General features: G+C 36.8%; 2 protein-coding genes across 3 annotated transcripts; one reads left to right on the top strand and one right to left on the bottom strand.

Moving 5' to 3' along the window:
* Positions 1-556: 556 nt before the first annotated feature.
* slc16a5b (solute carrier family 16 member 5b) lies at positions 557-12,112 on the bottom strand. Its single transcript, XM_055187115.2, is given in 6 exon segments — positions 557-1,176; positions 1,179-1,217; positions 5,086-5,946; positions 6,019-6,162; positions 10,027-10,509; positions 11,904-12,112. Coding segments are annotated over 5 exon segments (1,689 nt in total). The 5' UTR covers positions 10,469-10,509; positions 11,904-12,112; the 3' UTR covers positions 557-973.
* A 1,731-nt stretch (positions 12,113-13,843) lies between these two features.
* On the top strand, positions 13,844-18,859 carry atp5pd (ATP synthase peripheral stalk subunit d). Of its 2 annotated transcripts, none has more exons than XM_055187096.2 (6): positions 13,844-13,957; positions 14,490-14,621; positions 15,054-15,150; positions 15,224-15,295; positions 15,821-15,883; positions 18,610-18,859. In XM_055187096.2, the coding sequence occupies exons 2-6, from the start codon at positions 14,500-14,502 to the stop codon at positions 18,739-18,741; spliced, it is 486 nt and encodes a 161-aa protein (XP_055043071.1). In that variant the 5' UTR covers positions 13,844-13,957; positions 14,490-14,499; the 3' UTR covers positions 18,742-18,859. The 2 variants fall into 2 exon arrangements, with proteins under 2 accessions (XP_055043071.1, XP_055043078.1); XM_055187103.2 differs by having other exon boundaries at positions 13,844-13,961.
* Positions 18,860-24,326: the final 5,467 nt, after the last annotated feature.

Genomic DNA, 24,326 nt, shown 5'->3' with positions numbered 1-24,326 from the left:
AAGCTTCTGGCACACATCATTCATTATTTCTGGATTCATTTTGTTTCAGGATTTATTCAACATAAAACTGAACTGAACTGAACTGAACTAAACAATTCAATTCAGTCTAAAGTACTAGTAGTACCTGCTTATAGACAGTAATAAATAATAATTTCTTACCACTATCAAAAAACCTATTGCCATATGATGCCATGTTACCATTTATTTTGTTATTAGGGTATTTATAAATATTATATCAAGGCAGTGAAGCCTGAAATGTAGTAGCAATATTTTTGGGGTCGAGAACTGATGTTTTAAACTTACATCCCACAAGATGGCGCAAGTGTTTAACGGGCTGCTTCATAAAGACATTTTCTCATTAAATACATTGAGAAGAACAAGTACTTGTGATGTTTACTTACAATTCTATTTAAAAAAATATTTTTACTTAATATGTGTCTTACAATTTAATTTAATTTGCTTTTTTGGTGAGCTATCATTATTCCATTATTTGGCTTTTCCCCCAGACACAGGCTACCCACAAAAATAACAGACAAGAAAAACAATCATAAAATGTTCTTTATAAATATATAAATAAATTACTGATTTAAAAGTGATTTTTACAGAAAAAAAACAAGAATGTACAAGAGTGCACTGCTTACATTTATTACATAAGGCAGCTATAATAAAAATAAAAATCATTCATTGCACACGTCTACAGTATCTCACACATTCTCTGCCCTACATTATTTGTGCAAAGGAAAATCTGCTATTAAAAAACTGTGTTACAGTAAACTGACCTGGGTCAGTAATCCGGAAGTAGACTAGAGTAACAAATGAACGTATGTAGGTATAAAAAATAAGCTTTTTAAAAGACCTGTGAATCTTCCTGTTCTGGTCCAATCACCTGTATACAGACAACTTAGAGAGTTTATCATATGCACAGAGTAAACAAAATGAATATGTTGAAATGCACTTAAGGTGGTTTCTTGGTTCAAACGTTAGTCTCAACGTCTCTTACATTTTTACTACATAAAGGCACTCGACTATAATCACAGTCAATGTTCATTTTGGTATTTGGCTTTAAAGGATTAGTATCTTTAGGACTCTTAGCATCTGTGTCCTTTTGTCTGTCCAGCCAGTAGAATGACAACATGATGAAGAGACCGGCTGTGGACCCGGTGAAGCTGCAAACAAAAAAACGTAGGCATATTGCTTAGTGCTGTCGACCAGGATACCTGCTAAAAAATAAAAGGTCACAAATGACACTGCTGAAAAACACACATGATGGAAAATAACCTGCAAGTTGCTTTGAATACAAACGTCTGAAAGATTTTTCGTATAGCTAAAAATCAATCTCTATATGGCCAAAATAAATGTGATGTTTATGTCCAGAACCCTACAGTTGAATAAGGAGATGAGGACAGCCGATCACACAAGCTAAGGCTGTGAGGGCAGGCAGGCATACTGTGTGCTTTGACATTTGAGTTTCAATGGCACTAGTAATAGGAGAGTAATAGACTCCCCAGGTGCTTGACGTTTTGCTTTTGTGGAGACCGGATTACTGACAATCTAGGACTTTTCATGTGAACCATGCCTCTTGTCAAAATACGAGCCTGAGAGTTCACGTTCACAAAATACACGCAAGACAGTAATTTAACATTAAACTCTGATTACACATGAGATTATGCGAGTATCTGGCAAACGCCTCTTTTATCATAAACCCCTTAGATGCATCTGCAGCAGGCTCGTATTTTGACATCACACGTGATGCACATAAGTTTACATGACGTGCCGAACACATATTTTGAAATGACGAGCCACACACATGACGGACTACATACATGTTGTGACAAGCTTCGCATCGTGCACCCTCAAAAAAGAACCCTAGATTAATTTCGGGGATAACCCGGCTTAAGTGTGAAACACTCCTTACGCCGTATTCAGACAGCCAGCGATGTCATTGCTGTGTGTCGCTCGTCTCTTTCAATGAGGCGTTTCTAAATCTGCTTGTCATACACAAATGAGTACCATCCACGCCAATAACTGACGAGAGAAGGATGACGTGAACTCCACTGCTTCGTTCTCATTGGTAGTCGCTCCCAAAATTCGCTCGACATTTACATAAAGCTAAACTTTCTTAACTTTCTCGCGTCGCTGGACACGCCCATACGGTCGCCAACGGTCACTTTCGCTCGTACCGCCGGAAGTCGCCCGGTTTCCATTGAAATGAATGAGATCGCGTCGCTCTGCTACTGCTGGTCGCTGGCTATCTGAATGGGGGGTTAGGGTTAAAAGCGGGGTTTAATACGAAGATAACCCAGGGTAAAGGGCAGTGTGAAAAGCCCTTCTGACGATCTTTACACCTAACTTAGGGGCTGTTTACACAACGATTTTAACCATAAAAAGTGAAAGTTTTTTTATGCGGTTTGGCTGTACGTTTACACACCAATTACATTTTGGAGTGCTAAAAATGCATACTTTTAAAACACAATTCAAAGTTTTTGATAACGACCCTTCTATGTCGTCTTTATGTAAACTACGTAAACGTGAATCTTTTTTAACGTATATGTAACGTCAATGCGCATGCACATAAAAAAATTCTATGCTTTTGTTCTTTGCTTTCTGTGTTTTCTTGGTTTCATGTACAGCTGCTTTGGAATAATCAACAATGGTGAAAAGCGCTATATAAAATAAATACAATTTAAAAAATCAGTGGCATGTGCGAGTATTTACAGTTTAAAGTTTACAAAATGTTGGTGCTTTATAGTCCAGGGTCACTTGTCGTAATAAACCTACATCATTGTCCATTTAAACAAAACTGCTTGATGTTTTTACAATTTTAATTGTTTGTATTTATCACTCTATATAAAAGAATGTATATGTGCGCAGGCGTGTAGTGTTTATTCAAAATATAACAACGCCATCTACTGGCCTGGCACATGTAGTACTGTGTATTTATTCGTCTTTGCAGATCTGTGTAAACCCAGATGTGCATGTGAAATTCTTCCAAAATGCAGCGGTTGGTTGTTGTCAATTTTGTCCCGCCCCTTCTCCACTGTGATTGGATGGCCGAGAAGTGACATTGATGAGTTGAGCGTTTCACACAAAGTTGAAAATTTTTGAACTCTCAGCGATGAGCGCGGAAAAAACGCAACAAAACCCGCCAGTTGCTGGCTTTTTTGAAAAGCGTGGCGTTTCCATTGAAAACATACACTGTCAGAAATAAAGGTACAAAACTGTACCTTTTCTGTAACTGGGATACAAAACAGAATACAATTTTGGGTAGATTACCTACATTATTAGAAAGAAGTCAAAATGTGGACCCTAGCTGTCAGTGGGGCAGCACCCTTTAAGAAGGTAATTGTATGGACCATTAGGTACAGATATGTAAACCTTTAGTACTAATATGTATCTTTGAGATACTAATATGTATTTTTGAGGTACTAATAAGCTCTCTTTGGTCCCATCATATACCTCTGAGGTACTAAAATGAAATCCTTGGGTGCAAAGCTGTACTTTTTGAAAGGGTACAGCCCCAGTGACAGAAAAGGTACAGTTTTGTACCTTTTATTTCTGAGAGTGTATGCCAGCCGCGGTGTAAACTCCTCTGTGTACTGTGGGTTCACACCAGCCCCATTGTAGGTGTAAAACTCGCATCTACCGCGTCTAGTTTGCTGCTTGAACATTTTGAGTTTACTCACTTCATTCACGCGTGAAATCCTAGTCATCGAGACATTCACACGGAAATTCGCGTCATTGGAGGGGCTTCTGCGAATTCGCTCGCTTCCTGTAATCACGTTACTACTAGAGCAAGCTCCTGATTGGTTAACACGACATGTTTTTCCGACAAAGTTCAAATTTTTGAACTCGCGCGTTTGCCACAGCAACGCTCAATTCGCGCAAACTAGACGCGCAAATGAGGCAGAATCGTGTCTACCCGCTCCGCGATAAACGCCTCATTCGCGCCACGAGACATCCAGACGCGTGTCAACGTGTCTTCACATTGACTTAACATTGAAATCACTCGTGCTTGACGCCTCTACCGCAGCTGGTGTGAACGCAACATTAGGCTACATTTACATTGCAACAATATACTGAAACATCGTTTTTCGCATACAGACAACAAGATTGTTAAAACTAAAACTGTTCACACAGATGTACGAAAATTCCTAAAAACGATGTATTAAGCATGCTAGTCCCGTAGTTGTTGATATCACACAATGTCTGAACATGTAACACGCATGTGCATGACATCATCGTTTTTAAGAATTTGTGTTTTTGTCATTTACACTAAAGCCTTGAGTATAGTTAGTTTTTTACGCTCTCCGACATTCGAATGCACAGCCTTGCAAAGCATAGTTTATTTGACTTATATGTGTACACATACGTTCAACGCATGCACATTGCGACAAATTGCAATACCTCTCCTAGCCTACATACTCGACCTACGTGTACAAAGTTTGCACGGTTACAAAAATCCAGCAGTGTGCGTACAGTGCGTGCATACTATTGTGATGACGAAATGTGCGTCACGCAAAACAAGAAAACCCTCGTGTACGCCTAAAAACCGAACTATACTTAAAGGTATAGCGGAAGATTTTATTTTTCCGGGTGGATCATCAATACTATTGGTCCTCCTAGTTGTCAATCAGGACTGTTACGCAATTGCATTTTTTTAAAAAGTCGAGAAGGTGGTTCTTTTCTAAAATTTGAGAAAATCCTCCGCTATACCTTTAATAATGGTGTCACTTTCAAAAACTTGCACTTTGAGACACAATTTTAAAAGCTTGTGTCCACAAAATGCCACTGTTATGCAAATAAACAGTTAAAACAAATCTAAAGTTTCTGTTTTAGTTAAAAACTGCTTTAGTCATTCAAAAAGCCCCTTTGCCTCAGGACCGGCATGGCATCAAGCACATCAAGAACATGCAAGCTGGACAAAACACGTCTCTTCTGTAAATGCATTCAATCTCAAATTATTTAAAATAAATGTCGGCCAAATTTTCGCTTTTACAAATGCAAACAGGCAGAGGCTTTACATGTAGCTTACTGTATAAATCACACATACACAAACATGTAATGCACATTAGTAAAGCTCATCACCTGCTAATGGTGGGCTGATCAATAGCATAACGCTCTCCATAATGCTGAGGAGGCCCAGGGCTGACGGGAAGCGACTCATCTCCACCGTCTCCATTAGTACGGTGAACATCAAAGAGCCGATGATGCTCATGGAAAAGCCAAAGACTATTACATATGCCATCAATAACGGAAAACCTGTCGCTATCCCACAGATGCAGTTGCTCAATCCGTTGATCAGCACCGCAGTGGCAAACAGGTAAGCGAAGCTGTGGTTACCCTGGAAACGAGGCAGGCCGAACACGAGCGCTGAAGCTGGCCGAACTATGACGTTCACCAAGCCAAGGACAGCCATCAGCAGAGCAGCTCGGTCTTGCTCTATACCGTAAGAGGTGGCGTATGGAACCAGGTAAACGAGGGGCACCACGAAACCAACCATCATCCAAGATACCCCAAGAGCGTAGGCACGAAAGCGAGAGTTACTGCACAGGAGGTCAAAAGCCATGTGCCTGCGCATGAAAGGCATGAGTGTGGAGAGAGTTGTCCGCAGGCGACCTTTAAGACCCCCTCTTTCTTGATGAATAGAGAGACTATTGCTTCTTCTGTGGGGATCGTCAGTGTGTTTGGTTTTATCTATCTTTGGTTTGGCCCCGAGGGGACGCATCACAGCCCCACAGACGCAACAGTTTAGCAGAACACCTCCCAGTACCAGAAAGCTCCCTCGCCAACCGAACCTGCTGAGCAGAGCGTTGGCCAGCAAGGGTAGGGTACTGAGACCAAGCGCAGTGCCAGTGGACGACAGGGCATTAGCAAACGCCCTGCGGCGCACAAAGTAGTGGCCCAACATGGTGATGGATGGTTGGAAAGACAAAGAGAATCCCATTCCTAAAAAGAAAGAGTACAACTCAGTCCTTTTATAATGTTGGCTATTGGAAAAAGCAAATCATTATCACCCACCTGTGATAATGCCGGCAGTGATATACAGCTGTATCATTGTCTGTGCAAACGAACTGGCCGCCATTCCCACACCGCTCAGAAAGCCGCCGATGATTATTGTCGCACGGCAACCGCAGCACTCCACGAGTACGCTACATATCGGGCCTGCGGAAAGACAATGCCATTGTACTATGAACAATAATGATCAAGGCTGGTCCGAAAAGCAGACATTAGGTGGAAGTGTGCACACAATTGCTGCATTTGATTTATTGATTATCCCTTTCAATGTTTGCAAATATATGCAGATGTAAAAGCATCTGCTTTCCTCTAAATACTTGCTATTTACATTTTCTGTCTCTGCATTTAGGTAGTATTGGCAAGAACATTTCTGGTTAATTCATGTGGTTTCCTTGCTACAGGCTGATAGGGATGCAAACACAGCTGCTGGTAAAGTTTTCCTATACATAACCTGTATGCACAATTTCTCATCTCTACTTTGCGGGGGTGTAAAGGTAAAAAAAATCAAGTCTCGAAAGTCAAAATGATCAATTTGATTTGTAAGATATATTATAAATTATAATATGAATAAATTACAAAACCCATTCAAAATATATTTGTGACCCTGTCTAAGAAATCCAAGCTAAGGTCTCATAATCTTAGGAGCAAAGTTTGATTTCAATCATTGATTTCACATAGATTTCAACCTACTCAGTTAATATTTAAGATATCAAGTTTATATTTGCACATAATGCTCTTCACATAATGTAGAATGATTTTATTTAGAAAAACAGTAAATCACAATGCATTTATTCACTTATTTAAAGGTCCACTCTGTAGATTTTAGTGGCATCTAGTGGTGAGATTGCGAATTACAGTCCACAGCTCACCCCTTCCTTTTGAAGCACATACAGAAGCTATGGTAGCTGCCACATTATCTTGCTGGAAGTAGCCATCAGAGGATGGGTACATGGTGGTCATAAAGGGATGGACATGGTCAGAAACAATGCTCAGGTAGGCTGTGGCATTTAAACGATGCACAATTGGCACTAAGGGGCCTAAAGTGTGCCAAGAAAACATCCTCCACACCATTACACCACCACCACCAGCCTGCACAGTGGTAACAAGGCATGATGGATCCATGTTCTCATTCTGTTTACGCCAAATTTGAAATCTACCATCTGAATGTCTCAACAGAAATCAAGACTCATCAGACCAGGCAACATTTTTCCAGTCTTCAACTGTCTAATTTTGGTGAGCTCGTGCAAATTGTAGCCTCTTTTTTCTATTTGTGGTGGAGAGGAGTGGTACCCGGTGGGGTCTTCTGCTGTTGTAGCCCATCCGCTTCAAGGTTGTGCGTGTTGTGGCTTCACAAATGCTTTGCTGCATACCTCGGTTGTAACAAGTGGTTATTTCAGTCAAAGTTGCTCAGGTTGAATCAGTCGGCCCATTCCTCTCTGACCTCTAGCATCAACAGGGCATTTTCGCCCACAGGACTGCCGCATACTGAATATTTTTCCCTTTTTACACCATTCTTTGTAAACCCTAGAAATAGTTGTGCGTGAAAATCCCAGTAATCCCTCGTCTGGCACCAACAACCATGCAACAAAATTGCTTCAATTCCTTTTCTTTCCCATTCTGACATCCAGTTTGGAGTTTAGGAGATTGTCTTGACCAGGACCACACCCCTAAATGCATTGAAGCAACTGCCATGTTATTGAGTGGTTGATTAGATAGTTGCATTAATGAGAAATTGAACAGGTGTTCCTAATAATCCTTTAGGTGAGTGTACACCACTGATAATTTAGGTATGTATATTATATTGCATTTCTGTCAAGAGATCCTCATAAAATTTACACACTGCACCTTTAATAAATGCATATCAATATTGTTTATTAAAAAGGATGAACTGTCCCCAGTTTTGTCTCTGAAGGGCTTTAATTGCTTGACTACACATTGCTGCTTGTTACATTTCCTTTAAAATGTTTGATTGAAATTGTAATAGTTTGAGGGGAATATCTGTGCCCAACACTCTTAAAAATCCTGGGTTATTTTCAACCCAGCGTTGGATCAAAAAGGGGCAAACTCAGCTGATGGTTAAATGAACCCAGAAAATGTTAAAAATTCACCCAACAACGTGTTAAAATAACAACGCATTACAACTGTAATTTACTGTAAGGCAAACCAGAACTTGACAAAAGTTTATAGTTCAAGGTTTTTAAAAAAAAAATATAGCACCACTTGCCCAGCACCTTTCTGCTCAAACAAACACAGCAAGGTTTTTAAGGTGCCACGTGGCTTCCATATATTTTAACACCTTTAAACAGATCGACTCGGTTATCAGAGAGCATCACATCCCAAGACACCAGGCATGAAAACAAGTTACAGAAATATCATCATCACTTTATCCCCTTTTCTGTTTTGGTGAAATAAACACCTTGATTATATGACTGATTTAATGTAACACTTAATAAATCCACTTTATAGTGAAAATTGCTTCTTATGTCGCAAAGCGTTTTACTAAGCCTCAGGTGGATTAAACATTGGCCCTTCTTAAATAAATGGCATCATGGCGCTGTGTGAAAATGAACTTATGGGATCACCTTAATATTGTCTTTGGCTCTAACTTGGCAGCAGAGGAGAAGGATTGGAAAAGTTAACATTTCTCACAGAGAAACAATGACTGTTCCAGAGACTTAATATTCGTTCTTCAGTATCATCAAACAGAGTGCAATAAGGGTTTTTCATGACATCACATACTTATCTTCATATACTGCATATAAATAAATATAGTAAAATGACCATGTTTTGCAAGATGTAAACAAAACTGGTCCAGAAGCACATCCTGTTGTTTTTAAGTTTTTTTCATTTATATTTATTTTACATTTCTAAACAGTTCTAAATTTTCTGTTGTCTGTATTTTGTTCTAATACTATTTATTTTAATATTTTGTTAATTGTTAAAAAACTAAAATCAGGAAGTGCTTCTGGACCAGTGTTGTTTATATCCTGCAAAATGGTCTATAAAGGTACATGTGCATGTTGTATGGGTCAAAATTATTGATATTTTATGCCAAAAATATTATTAGGATATTAAGTAAAGATCATATACATTTCCTACCGTAAATACATAAGAAATGTATTTATCAGTAATATGTGTTGCGAAGGACTTCCTTTTGACAATTTTAAAGGTGATTTTCTCAATATTTTGCTTTTTTGCACCCTCATATTCCAGATATTTTAAAATAGTTGTATCTCAGCCAAATATTGTCATATGCTAACAAACCATAAATCAATGGAAAGCTTTATTCTTTTTATTCAGCTTGATGATGTATTCATCTCAATTTTAAAACCCTTGCCCCTGGTTTTGTGGTTCAGGGTCAAAAATCACATAATTGGCCAAAATACTATATTTAATTATAAAAATTAAATATTTGTTAAAATATGTGAATAAATGACTTTAATATTCAACAGTTTGCAACTGTTATGTAATTAATGGCTATGCACTGTAGCAATCAGATATGTGATGCACTTTATATTATTTATACTGCCTAGTTATCACTAATTAGGTTGATAAACTTAAGCCCTCACTCTTGTATTTAGTATAACAAAACTTGTTTTACTAAATGAACTGCATGTATTTCCAACCATATATAATCTCAATACTCTAAAATCTGAATACTCTGTGAAGTCTACCCAATTGACACGATCAGGTGATTTAAGCATCCCTGTTGTTATCTTTGCACATTTAGTCAAGGCCCTACCCGTCTGTAAGCAAACAGACCACCACTATCATTCTCTGACCTTTGTGTTTGCTTTTCTTTCATATTATGAAAAAGATCTCATTTTCTCTTCTTCGGTGTATTGAGAAACAACATGCCCCTGATTAATTACAGTAACCTGATAGAAGTGTTTTCTAAAGGATATTGTATCTGGCTTTGTCATGAATGTGAATGTGGGAAGGCTGTAAAGATAACATCAGCAGACCAAATGCTATCATAATAGTACTGATGATGTCAGAGCACCTCCCTACCGCCTGCATGCAGCACGCCCATCATGATGGCTGGTACCAACGCCGTTTCTGTGTTGCTGGCTTTAAAGTCGTTCTGCAAGTCTGTGTAAAAGATCCCAATGCAAGAAGGGAACGCCAGAGTCAATGCCAAGACCAAGACAGTGGCCGCAAGCACCACCCAGCCCCAGCCACCATCGGGCGCCACATGCCCACCACGACCGTCTGTTTCTCCTCCGCTGGAATGATGCTGCATGTCAGGAATGGAGATGGATGGATCCTGTTGGTCTGGTTCCTCTGACTCACCACTTGCTGTCTCTCCCAGTCCGGTTTCTGCTTGTACGGCCAGCAAAGAGGACCTTCTGCTCTTCGTGTCAGCATCAGTGCTGTCTCTTCTCCGGAGCACTCCATGCTCATTGCTTTGTCTTATCTGCTGAGTCTGATATACTATCACATTGTCTGTCATTGTGTTCAGCTAAGAGCCCTCTCCTCACTTTCCTCAGTTGCCTGCCAGGATGAGATGACAACAAAACCAGTAAATATAGAGACAATATGCACATTATAATAATATATGAATAAACATCAGACGAATGTTTCCATGACTTTATGGAAAAATAAATAAATACAATTTAATAAAACCTGCTAGAAGCTTTTCTGTTTTAAAAATTTCCATGGAAATTGTCACCAGCATTAACATCATTTGCTGAGTATTGTGAGAATGAGTGGCGAGTAACCTGATACTCTTTAGATCCTTTGTGTTGGAAAGGTAATCTCCTGAGACCCATCAACAACAAAAAATTGCTATATTAAGAAAGAATATTATAATATATTATATTATATTATATTATATTATATTATATTATATGCACATCTGCACATGTCATTATATTTATGTCAGTCACATGATTGTGAAAAACATTATATATTTTACAGGGATCCTTCCTCACCATGTTAGCATAAACATGCATAGTAATACAGAAAAGTAGATTATGGTAACCACATTTACCATAACAAAATGCCATAGTTGCATAATAGTACAATTCATCTTTGGTATCTTTGGTATTATCTTAAGTTTATTTGACATTGATTTGTCATTTTATGACAATTAAAGAACATTTATAGCACAGTAGGCCATATGCTATTTTCACACTATATAGTAATATATATTGTAATTAATCTCATCTTTCTTAATTTACATGACGTATTTATATAAAGATAATTAAGTCAGGAGCTGTTCTGATTATTTGCACACTTCATCTCGAATGCATTTCACAGTAAAACAAAGCTTCATATTAAATAAATTATATTTAATTTCTTCGCTACCCCACCATTAGGCTACTATACATGTACAGTCTTTCACTTGCAAAATGTTTACTTTCTTTTTAATATGTTTAATAAAAAAATATGACGTATTTGTATAAAGATAATTACGTCAGGAGCTGTTCGCTGATTATTTGCACACTTCATCTCGTATGAATATGCATTTGACAGTAAAACAAGGCTTAATAAATCCTATTTCATTTCACTATTAGTATACATGTACAGTCAAATTTCACTTGCAAAATGTTTACTTTCTTTTTAATATATTTAATAAAAAATGTATTGTCATACAACCTTCTTTTCTTTTTTTCGCCCGCTGTTCTCCATGACAACGGTTTGACACGCCATCACCTGCGCGCGCCTCGCGTTCGAATCATTTCAATAAAACTTTTTAAAACTTAAATGGCTCGTAATGGGCAGATAAGCGAATAACTTATAACACAATTACACCTTTACAAAAACCATATTCGCACATATCAACAAATATGAGATAAAAATACTGTACCTGCTAAACTTTTACCATTGTTAAGACACCTGCTACAGTTGAATAAATCAGAACAACTAGGGTGTTTAATCCTCACCTTCAATGCGTAGATGTCATACTTGACGTTAAGTGGCCCTTCTCCTGTGCTGATGCTGACCACTTGGCCCTGGTGCGAGGGTGACCCAGTTGAGTAAACAGCACGCGCAGTGCTCAGTACAGCGGGGAAGCCCGAGACTCCCTGAATACAGCTGATCGCGCTCTGATGTGAACGCGCGCAGATGAGTGAGCTCGTGACTGGACTTTACATTATGAGATCTTCATCACTAATGAGGTCTGACGTAAACTGAGCGAGGAAATGAGGTGGGCAGAAGGTCGTCCATCTCACCCACGTCAATTCTGCAGGCTGTTTAAAGACTTGACATCCATCATTTATGGTGGTCTTATGATGAGGTCTTACAGGAAATGTTTTGCGATTGTTCTTGAATAACTTTCAGTTCTAAATGCGACTTTTTAAACAACCTTGTTGTTGTTGTTGTAAAATAGATAATGACAAACTGTGAATATTGTAGTTTGCAGTGCAGGTTTGTATGTGAGCATTACTCAAGCATTCATTTAATAGATGTAATAGAAGCCTTTTAAAATCTGTCTTCAGTGCTGTAGCTATGAAGTGAGCCATTTCATTTATTGTGTGTGGATTAATGTAATCACTAAGCAGCCTGTTCTTGATATTCTTAAAGGCCATTATGGGGAAAGGCAAGGCATACTGTAATATTTTACAGAAGCTTAAAATCACGTTTTCAAAATGTTTTATGACCCTGACACAAATCAACAAAAACACAAGTCACAAACAGGTTGGTGGGCACATACTGTATAAAATTCAAGACCAGCACAAAATGGCAGTGTCTAAAATAGCCAACACCCAAGAGTTTACATGCAAGAAAACATGTCAACATACTAGGGCAGATATAACATGAAAGGTCTTTATCTCTTTAGGCTGTTTGCTATGTATGTTTAATTAATTAATCTTAATTAAATGCTTAAATGCTGGTGAAAGATACCATATGACATATTTGCCAAATATGAAAAGACTTTTTCATAACATTTTTTGTCCTTACATTTGTTTATTCTTGCATGGGTATATATGCTGATTTGACTGTATAAACAATCATTAAAACACATTGGGGTGGTTTGCTGTACAGGGATTATCTTAAAACAGGACTAGGCCTTAGTTTAATTAGGAAATATAAAAATGCCTTACTAAAAACATTACTGGTGTGCATTTTCAGACAAAACAAAGAGCACCGATGTATTTTAAGATATATCAGTACAAGTTGTTTTCAGTTTGGACAGCTCTTACATTTATTTTAGTCTAGGTCTAGTCTAATCACTGTCCGTGTTGAAACTTTTTGTAGTTCAGCTAAATGTAACAGTAACCATAGCTTGCAGGCCACTAGATTATCTCATGTTAAAAAATGGCCTTACAATCTGTCTAAAATACTTTGGTTACTTAGGATTAATAGCCTAACTGGCATTTTAAACTTTACAATCTTTAAAATAGAATCATTATTTTCATCAGGGTAGCATTTGATGAACAGTTTAATGTACAACAATGAAAATATTTATAATGTTGCAATCGTTTTAACTGTGGTAAAGTTGAAAATATTTGTAGGTCCTAATTTCATGTGCATTTAAAAAAAATATATTTTTCTTTCTTAAGACATTTACCTTGCTGAATATACATCCAGAAACTGGATCAAGCCAGAACAGAGAAGTGGACACCCCTGTACAAGCATAAAAAAACAAGAACATCAGAGTTGCTTAACTAGCTTTAAACTGTTGTAATTATTTACATATAGTTTGAAATTGCTATTTAAAATAGAAATAGTACTTCTGTAACAATATGACTTTAATGTTTAACAAAATACCAATTAAAATGGTACTAGAGAATAAACATTAGGGTGTATCTATGGAGTATTTGTGTCTCTTTCTGACATCTAGTGGACATGAGAGTGGCTAGCAGTCTGTATGTATTTATGGCAATGTGTCTCCAGTCCGCTAGGTGTCAGTAAAGTGACGCGGTGTTCTTAACAGCGCTTCCGCTCTCCGGCGGCCATCACGCTTCTGTCATTGCGGCGGCTTGATCCTTGAGCAGTAAGTACGTATGGAATTGCAATAATATTGTAAACGTTACAAACCTAATAGTGTTAATCTCGATTACCGTAAACATTAAACCCAATCGTTATTCTTAATGTCAAATTATTCGTTTTCAGGTGGTGGTTATTACATTTAGCTCGTATAAGTCATATCCTGACCTTGTCTTGCCGTCTTCTGTGCCGAACAGCAGATTTTCTTTTCTGTGTTTCTTATTTATCTTAATTTATTTTAATGATAAAATTAAATTATTAAAGTTAAGATTGGATTGATGTTTATATAAAAAATCCATACAATGTCTATACGTGTTAAGCGTGTCTTGCTGCTGTTTGACCTAAATATGCACACAAGTTTGACATTTTATAGATCTTTAATATTGATAGCGGCCATTATGGATTTGATTAATAACATGTAAACACTTTCTTGAACCCTTTATGTATTTGTTGTTGTTTTGCATATGACAGATCACATTTGTAAAAGCTTTTGTTAATATGATTCTTTATAACCAGGTCTTTACTAAATGTTTTGACAGGAGCAGAAAGATGGCAGGGCGACGTGCAGCTGTTAAGGCCATTGATTGGCTGGCTTTTGCCGAAAGGGTCCCACCAAACCAGAGAGCCATGTTCAACAGCCTGAAGACCCGCAGTGATGCCATCTCAGCAAAGTGCGTCCACTTACTACTACATAAACAGCATAGCTGCATACTACGTGGATGTATTATATGGTTTTTAGCATGCAGTATAAAAGTGTGTCATTGTGTCCTTGAACAAAATCATAGCTCAGGGTCGAGGAACTGTCCTTGTGTTAGATACAGTATGTAACTTTTAAGCAACAGTTACATTTAGATGGCAAGATTTATTTCAACGAACCAGTTCAAATAACTCATTCATTGTTTTCTTGCATAAACACGATGATACTACTACTTTTGCATCAACTGGGAACTAAAGTTTGATCGGTTCAATTTTGTAAACTGTTCCTGTGAACCGCCTTAAAAGAATTCAAGAAATGGATGGCTTTGATAAAGGGTAATGAAGTTTATAGCTGGACAGGACCTGAACTTTGAGGAACTGAATAAATATTAAATATTTGCTTGCAGACTTACGTCTTTGCCAGAGAAACCAGCTGCAATTGACTGGAGTTTCTACAGAAGCGTTGTAGCCAAACCAGGCATGGTGGATGAGTTTGAGAAGAAGGTGAGATGCAGTGATTTGTCTTTGCTTTGGTTTCTTCTGCTGCAGTGCGTCTTACAGTGTTTTATTTCTGCAGTTTTCTGCATTGAGCGTCCCTGAACCAGTGGATACTCAAACTGCAAAGATTGATGCACAGGAGCAGGAGGCTGTGAGTGTCTTTATTATTCAGAATTCACACGTTAGGCTCTCATTATAAAGATCTGAAGTCCATATAAACAATCAAGCAACTGCAGATCAATCACTTGTATAGCAGCCGTGCTCTTTGCAGCATAGATATTACTATAGATGGATACCACAGAAGGATATTTTCAATTATATTAACAGAGTTTAATTCATGTAGTTAATTTAAAATGCGTTAAAAGGTGATTTCTTTTTCTCAATTAGCGGATCCATTTTCACATTCAGCCAGTAGATGAAAATATGAAGTAAATACATAGAAAATATAGTACAAGAAGAAATGATTTTAATTTTTTCATATGAGCCTAGCCTACACATGGTTATGAAAGTTATCAAGTTTTAAACTACATTTTAACATCATGTTCAGTGTTTCTGCCCCAGTCAGTGTGAAGATAATGCAAAGTGCAAAAGGTTAATTTTGTGTATTTCCTTTTATGAATGGATGATAGCAGTACTTTTACCTTACGTTGTACGCTTACTTTTTGCTTTTTTCCAGAACAAGAAGGCTGCAGTCTATCTGGAATCATCTAAAGCTCGTATTGCAGAGTATGAAAAGGCGGTAAGTTCAGTTTGCACCACCCCTGTATCACATTTTTGTGCAGAATGGCTGGTAAAGAAAACTAAAACCTACTTGCACTCGTACCATTTGTAGTTACATACTTATGATAAAAATGACCATATTTACTGAACCACACTAGGTTGCAAGCAATAGCTTAAATTATAAGTGACCGATGTCGATAACGATTATTACAGATCATGTAGATCGATAACTTTATACATTTTGAACCGATATGTCTGGTGTGAAAATTAGGGCTGTCAATAGATTAAAAAATGTAATCTAGATTAATCGCATGATTTCATGAGTTAACTCGCGATTAATCGCAAATTAATCGCACATTTTTATCTGTTCTAAATTTACCTAAATGTAACACTTTTCAAGTTTTTAATGCTCTAATCAGCATGGATTTGGTCAATATATATGCTATATGCAAATGTATGTCTACAACAGCCTGTTTACATTTTCAACAGAACAATCAACCATAGTTTTATAAATGATTTTCCCTTTAGAAGACCTTGTTCTTTCTCCATTTCTGTCTGCTGCTGCATCATTTGTGACCTGTGCTGGCAAATTTAGTTGGGATGAGCAAATTTTCAAAAATTAGTAATTTATATTTTAACATTCTCTATTAAAAAACTTCAAAACAATTGTTGGAATCTGACAAAGCATGACAGAACTACACCTGTTTATGCAGAGCAAAAACGATATCAATATCTGTTAAATGTTTTTCTTTTATTGTTTAATTTTGACATTGAGACAGACCACTTTAAGATCCTGTAGGCTAATGCAAGGGTTTAATATAATAACAGTTAATCCAAAAATTCACTTCAGATATAACAGATTATAGGTCATACCTGCGTGAATTCTTGTCAAAACAGATATTTTTGAAACTGTAATTTTGTGTAAGACGTCTATATATCGGGGTCACACACTTGCACGTTTGTATGCATGCGTTTTAGATCTCTGCGTCAGACATCGCTTTTGAGCCTTGTCACTCTTAATAACTCTTTTAACATCAATCAGGTCCCGAACTTTATCTCTCTTAATAATTATTTTAACATCAAGCAAGTCTTGCAGTCTATTTTCTATCATTTCTGAATGATTTAAAAACGAAACCAAAAAGTGAATGATGACGCATCTTTGCTTTAGATTATGGATTTGGGACGGTACACCTCTCAGGAAACGTGCAGATAAAGATCATTTTAGATATTTAACGACCATTTACAGCATTGGATTCGCTAGACGAGAGTTTAATGTTCTTATTTTTATGAAAACATCCGACTCATCTAGACAGCGCGGGTCACTTGCTGCTCCTCAATTCATCCAGCTGTGGACAAACAAACAAAAATAACAAAAAGAACATGAAGCACCCATAAACCTATATATACATAAAACCTATTAAAAAAAAAAAATAGAATAAATTAATACTTTTCTGACGATTTAATTGTTGCATATACAATAGGAGAACTATTCAGTTAATCATCTTGCACATCAATGGATGAACTATCCTATGGATATAACGTTGAACTAAACAATTTGAATTTATATAATCAATAAGAAAAGTGTAAGTAATTGAATCACTCCACATTAATACCAGATTATAGGCACACTTGGTAGCATTTAAGCATACCTGTGTGTGTGTATCTGAACATTTGTGTGTAATAAATAAGTTTGGAAAAATAACTTAGTTTGACACCATAGACTGTAAAAAAGATGGACGTAGTGTCCGTGGCGTCATCTATAGGTTTCTGAAGATCGATTTTGAAGTTTAAATTAGGCAATGCCAGCCGTTGCTACCTTGACTTTCGGATATCCAAAAATGGGTAAAGAGGCAGAATGTGCAGGATGTGGGTAACCCCCTCACAGTTGTCATGGAAGGCAAAATTAGCTGTGCAGACCAAAAACTATTTTTGTACCATGCTGTAAACATATTATTTTCTACTGTATAGTTGGGCATTTTAACATGGGGGGGTTTATGGGAATTAACGCCCTTTTCAGTCAGCCTCTAGTGGCCGGTCGATGAATTCCAGTTTAAGTCACTTCTGTATTGGCTTCATCAGAGAGATCGGAAGGTTGCCCCTCGTCTGACACTTGTTGCGAGCAACTTGAGAGGTGGCTGTGTGCGCATGCATGAGAGTGCACTAACTGATATCGAAGTGCTCAAGTTCTTTATGCTTTAAAATGGCTTGTATTTTTGAAATGGCATGACGTGCAAATGCCAGCTCGGTCAACTGCCTGAAACGCCTGCTAAACTCTTGTATTGCTGTGTCCAGCTCGCTTGCAAAGCGAAATCATTGCAAAGCAGTTTCAGTTAGCAATCGCTTTCGTTGGTGTCTTTAGCCTTCTGCGCTGATTGGCCAGACTCTTGACTCTCAAAAAATCAGATGGGCGGTGGGCGCGCATTACGCTAGGCAACTGACTAGAGTGCCCTGTTCCGTGTTCCGACGTCTCTCACTCAATTTTTGGCTGCATTAGAGCCAAATAGCACATTTCAAAATTACATTACTTCATCAGCAAAACGGCTTTTAAAATGACGATGTCGATAATCGGCCAGATCGATTATCGGTCGACCCCCTAGCTTAAACGAGTGCATTTATATAAACTACTTAATATGGTTCTGTAAACTTCCCCAAAATCTTTGGCATTTTTGAACATTGATAAAGAAATTCATAATATATGTTCTTTTATTAAACAATACAATTTTCATATGATTTCTGTGATTGCAGCTTGGGAAGTTCAGGAACATGATTCCATTTGAACAGATGACCATTGAAGATCTCAACCACACCTTCCCAGAGACCAAGCTGGACAAGGTCAAACATCCATACTGGCCACACAAGCCTATTTCTGAACTGTAATTTATTAGCAGTGCCTATGAGCTTTGTATAGTCTGGTCTAAATGCTTCTGCTATGGAAGTGATTCCAATCGTAAAATGACACATGTGTGGTTCCAATAAAAATACGTTGTTTAAACAATGACTTCCTTTATTTCCTTTTTATTATATCTGATTAATTTTGTCTTGCAATATGACAATATGTGACGAGGCTGGCATAAGCGGTTTTATTCCTTTATGCTGTCTCCACTCGCACATCAACAACACAAAAAAAAAACATTCTTCGCAGTGACGTTTGACGTTCTTACGTTTTATGTGGTGTAAAAAGCTATGCTAAATTCGATTGTTCAAAACTAAAACCGATTTCCAGAATCCTGCATTTCCAGGATTTCAAACCACATGAATGTAGCTTGAAATGGACTTGCCATTCACACTTACTTAATGTAGAAAAATCTGATTTGTACTGACAGTATGAAAGTCTTATATAGCCATCATTGGTCAAACTGCTTGATAATGGAAGCATGTGGTTTTGGGATACACGTTGCCATTTTTATACTGCAATATCTCACTAGTAGACTATGCTAATAATGAAATCAATATAGATCAAAATTTTTAACATATCTTGACTTGTTAACTGATCAGTTTGCCTGCCAAAGATTCACATATTTGACACATTAAATAGATCATATTATTAATGCAAACCTGTGCGATACTGGCTGAATTAAACATGCAATGAGATGTATGCAAACAGTTTAAAGCTACTAAGATTTATGGTTGCAAAGTTGGTCATTTACATAACGATAAAAATGAGTAGTCATCCTATGTTTCCGGTGTTTAATTCTGACTGTACAGGTCTAAACCCACACCATTTACTAAAATAATATTGAATTTCTTTGTTTTATTTTTGAGGACTGTAAAGCTACAATTTAACGTTTTATCCAAGACATTGCGCTGAACCAATAATTTGAAGCCCTTTGATAGATGGTCACTGCACAGACATTATTTGTATTGTATAATGGCTGTCATTTGAGCTTCACAGTCAGTGTCTTTTATCTGATGCTTAGATTTAGTCACGGCTCTTACCTCAGGACCACATCATAAACCTTCATTTGTCATGCTCAGAAATGTGAGCTCTGTGTGATGTACTCTGCACTTTCTCTTGTGTTAATAATGCTTAAGATGATAAATATCAGTGGCCCGTGGCATCAACTCTTTAGTCATCATTTGGTTTTCTTTAAAACTGATCATAACTGTTTTCAAGTCTGTAACATAAAGAAGTAGACTGACCTCATTTCAATCTAAAAAAATAAGACTGATTAGCCCTAACTAATTGCTAGTTGGTCAGAATAATGCTTGACACATTCTTAACTTACCAGCTATGTTTGTGCAACCGGCGACAGGACTCTTCTGTCTGAGTGTTATTTTCACTGTTAAAGGGATAGTTCACATAAAAATGAAAATTCTGTCATCATTTACTCACCCTCATGTTGTTCTAAACCGGTATGAGTTTTTATTCTATTTTGATAAACACAAAAGAAGATATGATGGTTATCACACAGATGATTGTAAACATTGACTTTCAAAACAAATATTAAGGAAGTATTGTGATAAATAATGAAGACATTTTGATAAATGATGGTAAGCACAAAGTTGAATCGCATCATATTTGTTTTTCCTACTGTTGAAGTCAATGAGGTGTGTGCTCACCATCATTTATCAAAATATCTTCCTTTGTGTTCATAAAAAATATATTCATTCAGGTTTACAACACCATGATGATGAGTAAATGATGACACATTTTTTTTATTTTTGTGTGAACTGTCCCTTTAATGTAAACCATCAGAGCTTGTCATGTGGTCCTTCATCCACTAGAGGACGCAGTGTATCTATATATTATTTACTATATAGCTGGTTGGATGTAAAGGTATGTCAACTTTGAGCAAGACAGCTAGATTTTCCAAAAGGAATGAATGCAATGTCTGAGTTCTTGGAACCCTATAATGTTTTAAACATGTTTAAATTGAGTGTTAACATAAAACATAAATCGTGGAACATAAAAATGAAACGTACTGACACAACTCATATGTTTTCACATATGTATCCAAATCTACATTAAATTATTGTTCAGTCCTGCCAACTCAATTCTGGGTTTGTACTGGATGCAATATCCTGAGGTTAAACAGGAACACCAGTAAAAATAGATGGCACCAGTATGCTCTGAGAGAGTTATAGTTATAAAGCAACAAAAATATTAAAACAAAAAATACCATTTGAAAATGTCTAAAGTGCTTATTAAGGGGTCACACAAAAACCTCATGTTCTGGGAATGTTTATGTTGATATATAATAGAACTTTGGGGAATTTTATAGAATAGTTCTTTGAACATTAGTTTGTTAAATAACCAAACAGGGAACCGTTTACTTTAAGGTGATGGTTTTCATTTTATAAAATACATTAATTACACAGAATTTATGATAATTTAGACTAAAAAATAATAATAAAGCTAACAAACAGCACAAAAATGTATAATTTAATATGTTTTGTTTAATTTTTTTATTTAGATTGGTTTATGTCATGAAATTTATTTCGGGGGCAACGAAGGGATGCACCCTACACAAGGGGGGGGGGCACAAGCCGAATAGTTTGAGATATCTCTGTTTTAAAGGAATGGGCTCAGATGCGAGAAACCACTAAAGTTAGTTGTAGGGGTGAGCGCGGCACAAACTATTGCGTTGTTAATTGTAACACGGCTGTAAAAAATGTAAAAATTGCTTAAATTTACTTTTTTTTTTTCCCACCAGACATTGAAAAAACAAAGTCTGGAGTAAATGGGAACATTAATTTAAAAACTTTTACTTATCATTTAACACTTTTTGTAACATAATTTAAAAAATTAGTCCTAAAAAATCTCATTACCGCAACAGTCAGAAAACATCAACACTGACATATTTTCAAAATGACATGACAAACCTGAAAGAACATAATTTGGAGATTCTGCACATGCATTTAAAATCAAAGTATTATGCTTCTATTAATTAAATCAACATTTAATAAGCATCTGTTGCGGTAATGATAATCAAAATGTCGTGTAAGCATTCTGACAAGACAATATTTCAAATTAACTGTAAAAACCTGGTAATCTTACCTGGTAGCCATCTTGAAGTAACTGGTCCATGTGCTTGGTCACTCAAAATCAAACTTTATTAAAATTCTGTATGTGTGCTTAAACTGTTCTCAAAAAGTGTTGCGGAGGATGAGAACATCAGGCACGGACACATCATTTTCCTAATTTTTCTTCATTATTATTATACATGAATATTCAGTAAATATTTTTTCTGTCATCTAAAGTAGTCTAGCAAAACATTCATTTATTTTTTTCTTAATATTTTTTGTGTTAATTTGATTAAATTACAACATAACGCATGTTCAAACACAGCCGGACACATTGCGGTAATGAGAATTTCAGCAGAAAATGAGATAAAATTTCCAATTCTAAATTCTTATGTTGAAATCACACATTGTGCAAAGTAGAACACAGTATTGTGTTAATTCTGATGCTTTTTAATGTTACTATATAACACATTTTAAAGCTAAAATCATTAGTGCCGTGGTGTTTCAATGGTTTCGTGAGAATCACCCTTATACAGCGGTGAGCAATATGTGCTTTGTATTTTTTCTCTGTCAGATGATGATCTCCTGTTAATTTGTATAAAGATTTGATGTGTTTTGGTTAAGATATTGAACAAAGAGTGTTTTGGAGGCATGGAAGTAAATTTGGAGTTGGGTGTGTAAGTTACCAAATCCAACCCAGTATTATTTTAATCACTGTCTTGTTACCTAAAACATAACGCTATTTTGAAACATGTCAGCAACTCCTAGTAACTGATAGCTGGGATTGAAAAAAAGTTACACAGCAGGGTTAGTTGTAACACAGTGTTACAATTAAGCCTCAGGTATACAATGATAATAAAATGAAAGCAATGTAAATACCAAGGCTTTGAACTGGTTCACGGAACGAAAACAAAAACCAGAAACTTTTGATGTTTTGCAAGGAACAGAAACGAAACCAGAAACTTTAAAAAAGATATGTTCCCAAACAGAATCGTTTATTTAAAATAATAGTAAGCTGTTAATATCGTTATTTCTTTCGTTCTTTGACAAGATTTCTGTGCAATATTACGTCATTGTGCAATATGCCGGTCGTCGTTGACTCATCTGAGAAATGAGAAGCGACACTTGAGTGATTTTTAACAATTTAACCACAAAAAGGCACTAAAGTGAGCAATTTTCTGTACGCACAGACGCACATGCAGTTGAATGTGTCCGGTCCAACTCCAGTCAAACGTGATTATCCTTATGCCCTTCAAAGATCAGAACTCTTGATGTGTAAACTTTAGAGAGAGCTGCGTTACTGTGTCTCATACTGTAGTACATTAAAATACAATTTTGGCAAATAAAGCACTGAAAATCAACGTCATTTTCACTTTATGTGGAGCTACTGTTTATGCTGCAGCTTCTTCCCAAAGCGCTGTTTGGAATTCGTCCTCCATCTGTGTGTGTGCGTGTTTAAGTGCACTCAAAAGTGCATACACGGAGAGACGCGTTTCAAAAAGCAAGGAAGCAATCTTTCTGTTCTTGACAGGACACATGCAAACAAAATGATCTTGAAATACCACAGTATTTTTTTCTAATAAAAACATTTGTTCTTTGCCAATAAATGACATGACAGAAATTGTCCTTGTCTTAATTCATGTATAATGCTGAAACAAATGTAGGCATGTCAGAATTACAGAAATGCCGCTTACATAATGTAGCCTTTTTTAATGTTTGGTGAAAAGATAAAGACTCAAGGAAAAATATTTAGACTAACAATTTAAGTTTAATGTCCTAATCAGCCTCCTTATTTGTATGTCCCACAGCTGACATGAAACGTTATTAACCGGTTCGGGAACTTAATTTTTTCGGTTCTAACTGGTTCAGGAGTGTCAATTTTAGGGTTGAACCGAAAACCGGAAATGTTAAAATACTGTTTCTGTTTCGGAACGAACCAATTGGGGAAAAAATCTGGTTCAAAGCCCTGGTAAATACTATTCATCAAAATAATAACTGTTAAAGGACAAGTTTGGTATTTTACACTTAAAACCCTGTTTTCAGATTGTTTATGATGAAATAGAACGGTTTTGACTGAAATTTGGACATATGATGCTGGCCCGATAATTTTCGGGTGTTTGTTTTATCACCTCCCACCTCTATAATGACTCTATAGGTGCACCGGAACAATCCCTCCCAAAATGCACCAAACTTTTATCCACAAAGACGTGAAACTCACCGAGTGGTCAGGGGCGGTCACCGACACGCCCACACAAAAACCGCCGCAAAAGATACTTTCCAACAGGTTTTATCATAGTTTTTGCCAGCTCCATTGACTTGTATTGGATGTGCTGTGAGGTACGGTATTACTCCGTGCTGGGAACGTTGTTTGTATTCCTGCAATTGGCAAAGGTGGATTATCGCCACCAACTGGGCTGGAGTGTCTATTATTCAAGCTCTAAGCGGAAGAATGTACACGTGTGAGGCGTTTGGAAAAATAGGTCCACAACGAATGCTAA

The sequence above is a fragment of the Misgurnus anguillicaudatus genome, chromosome 19 (assembly GCF_027580225.2).
Source record: "Misgurnus anguillicaudatus chromosome 19, ASM2758022v2, whole genome shotgun sequence".
NCBI lineage: Eukaryota > Metazoa > Chordata > Actinopteri > Cypriniformes > Cobitidae > Misgurnus > Misgurnus anguillicaudatus.
Note: the sequence above shows the minus strand (reverse complement) of the source record. Positions and strands in the feature narration are given on the sequence as shown.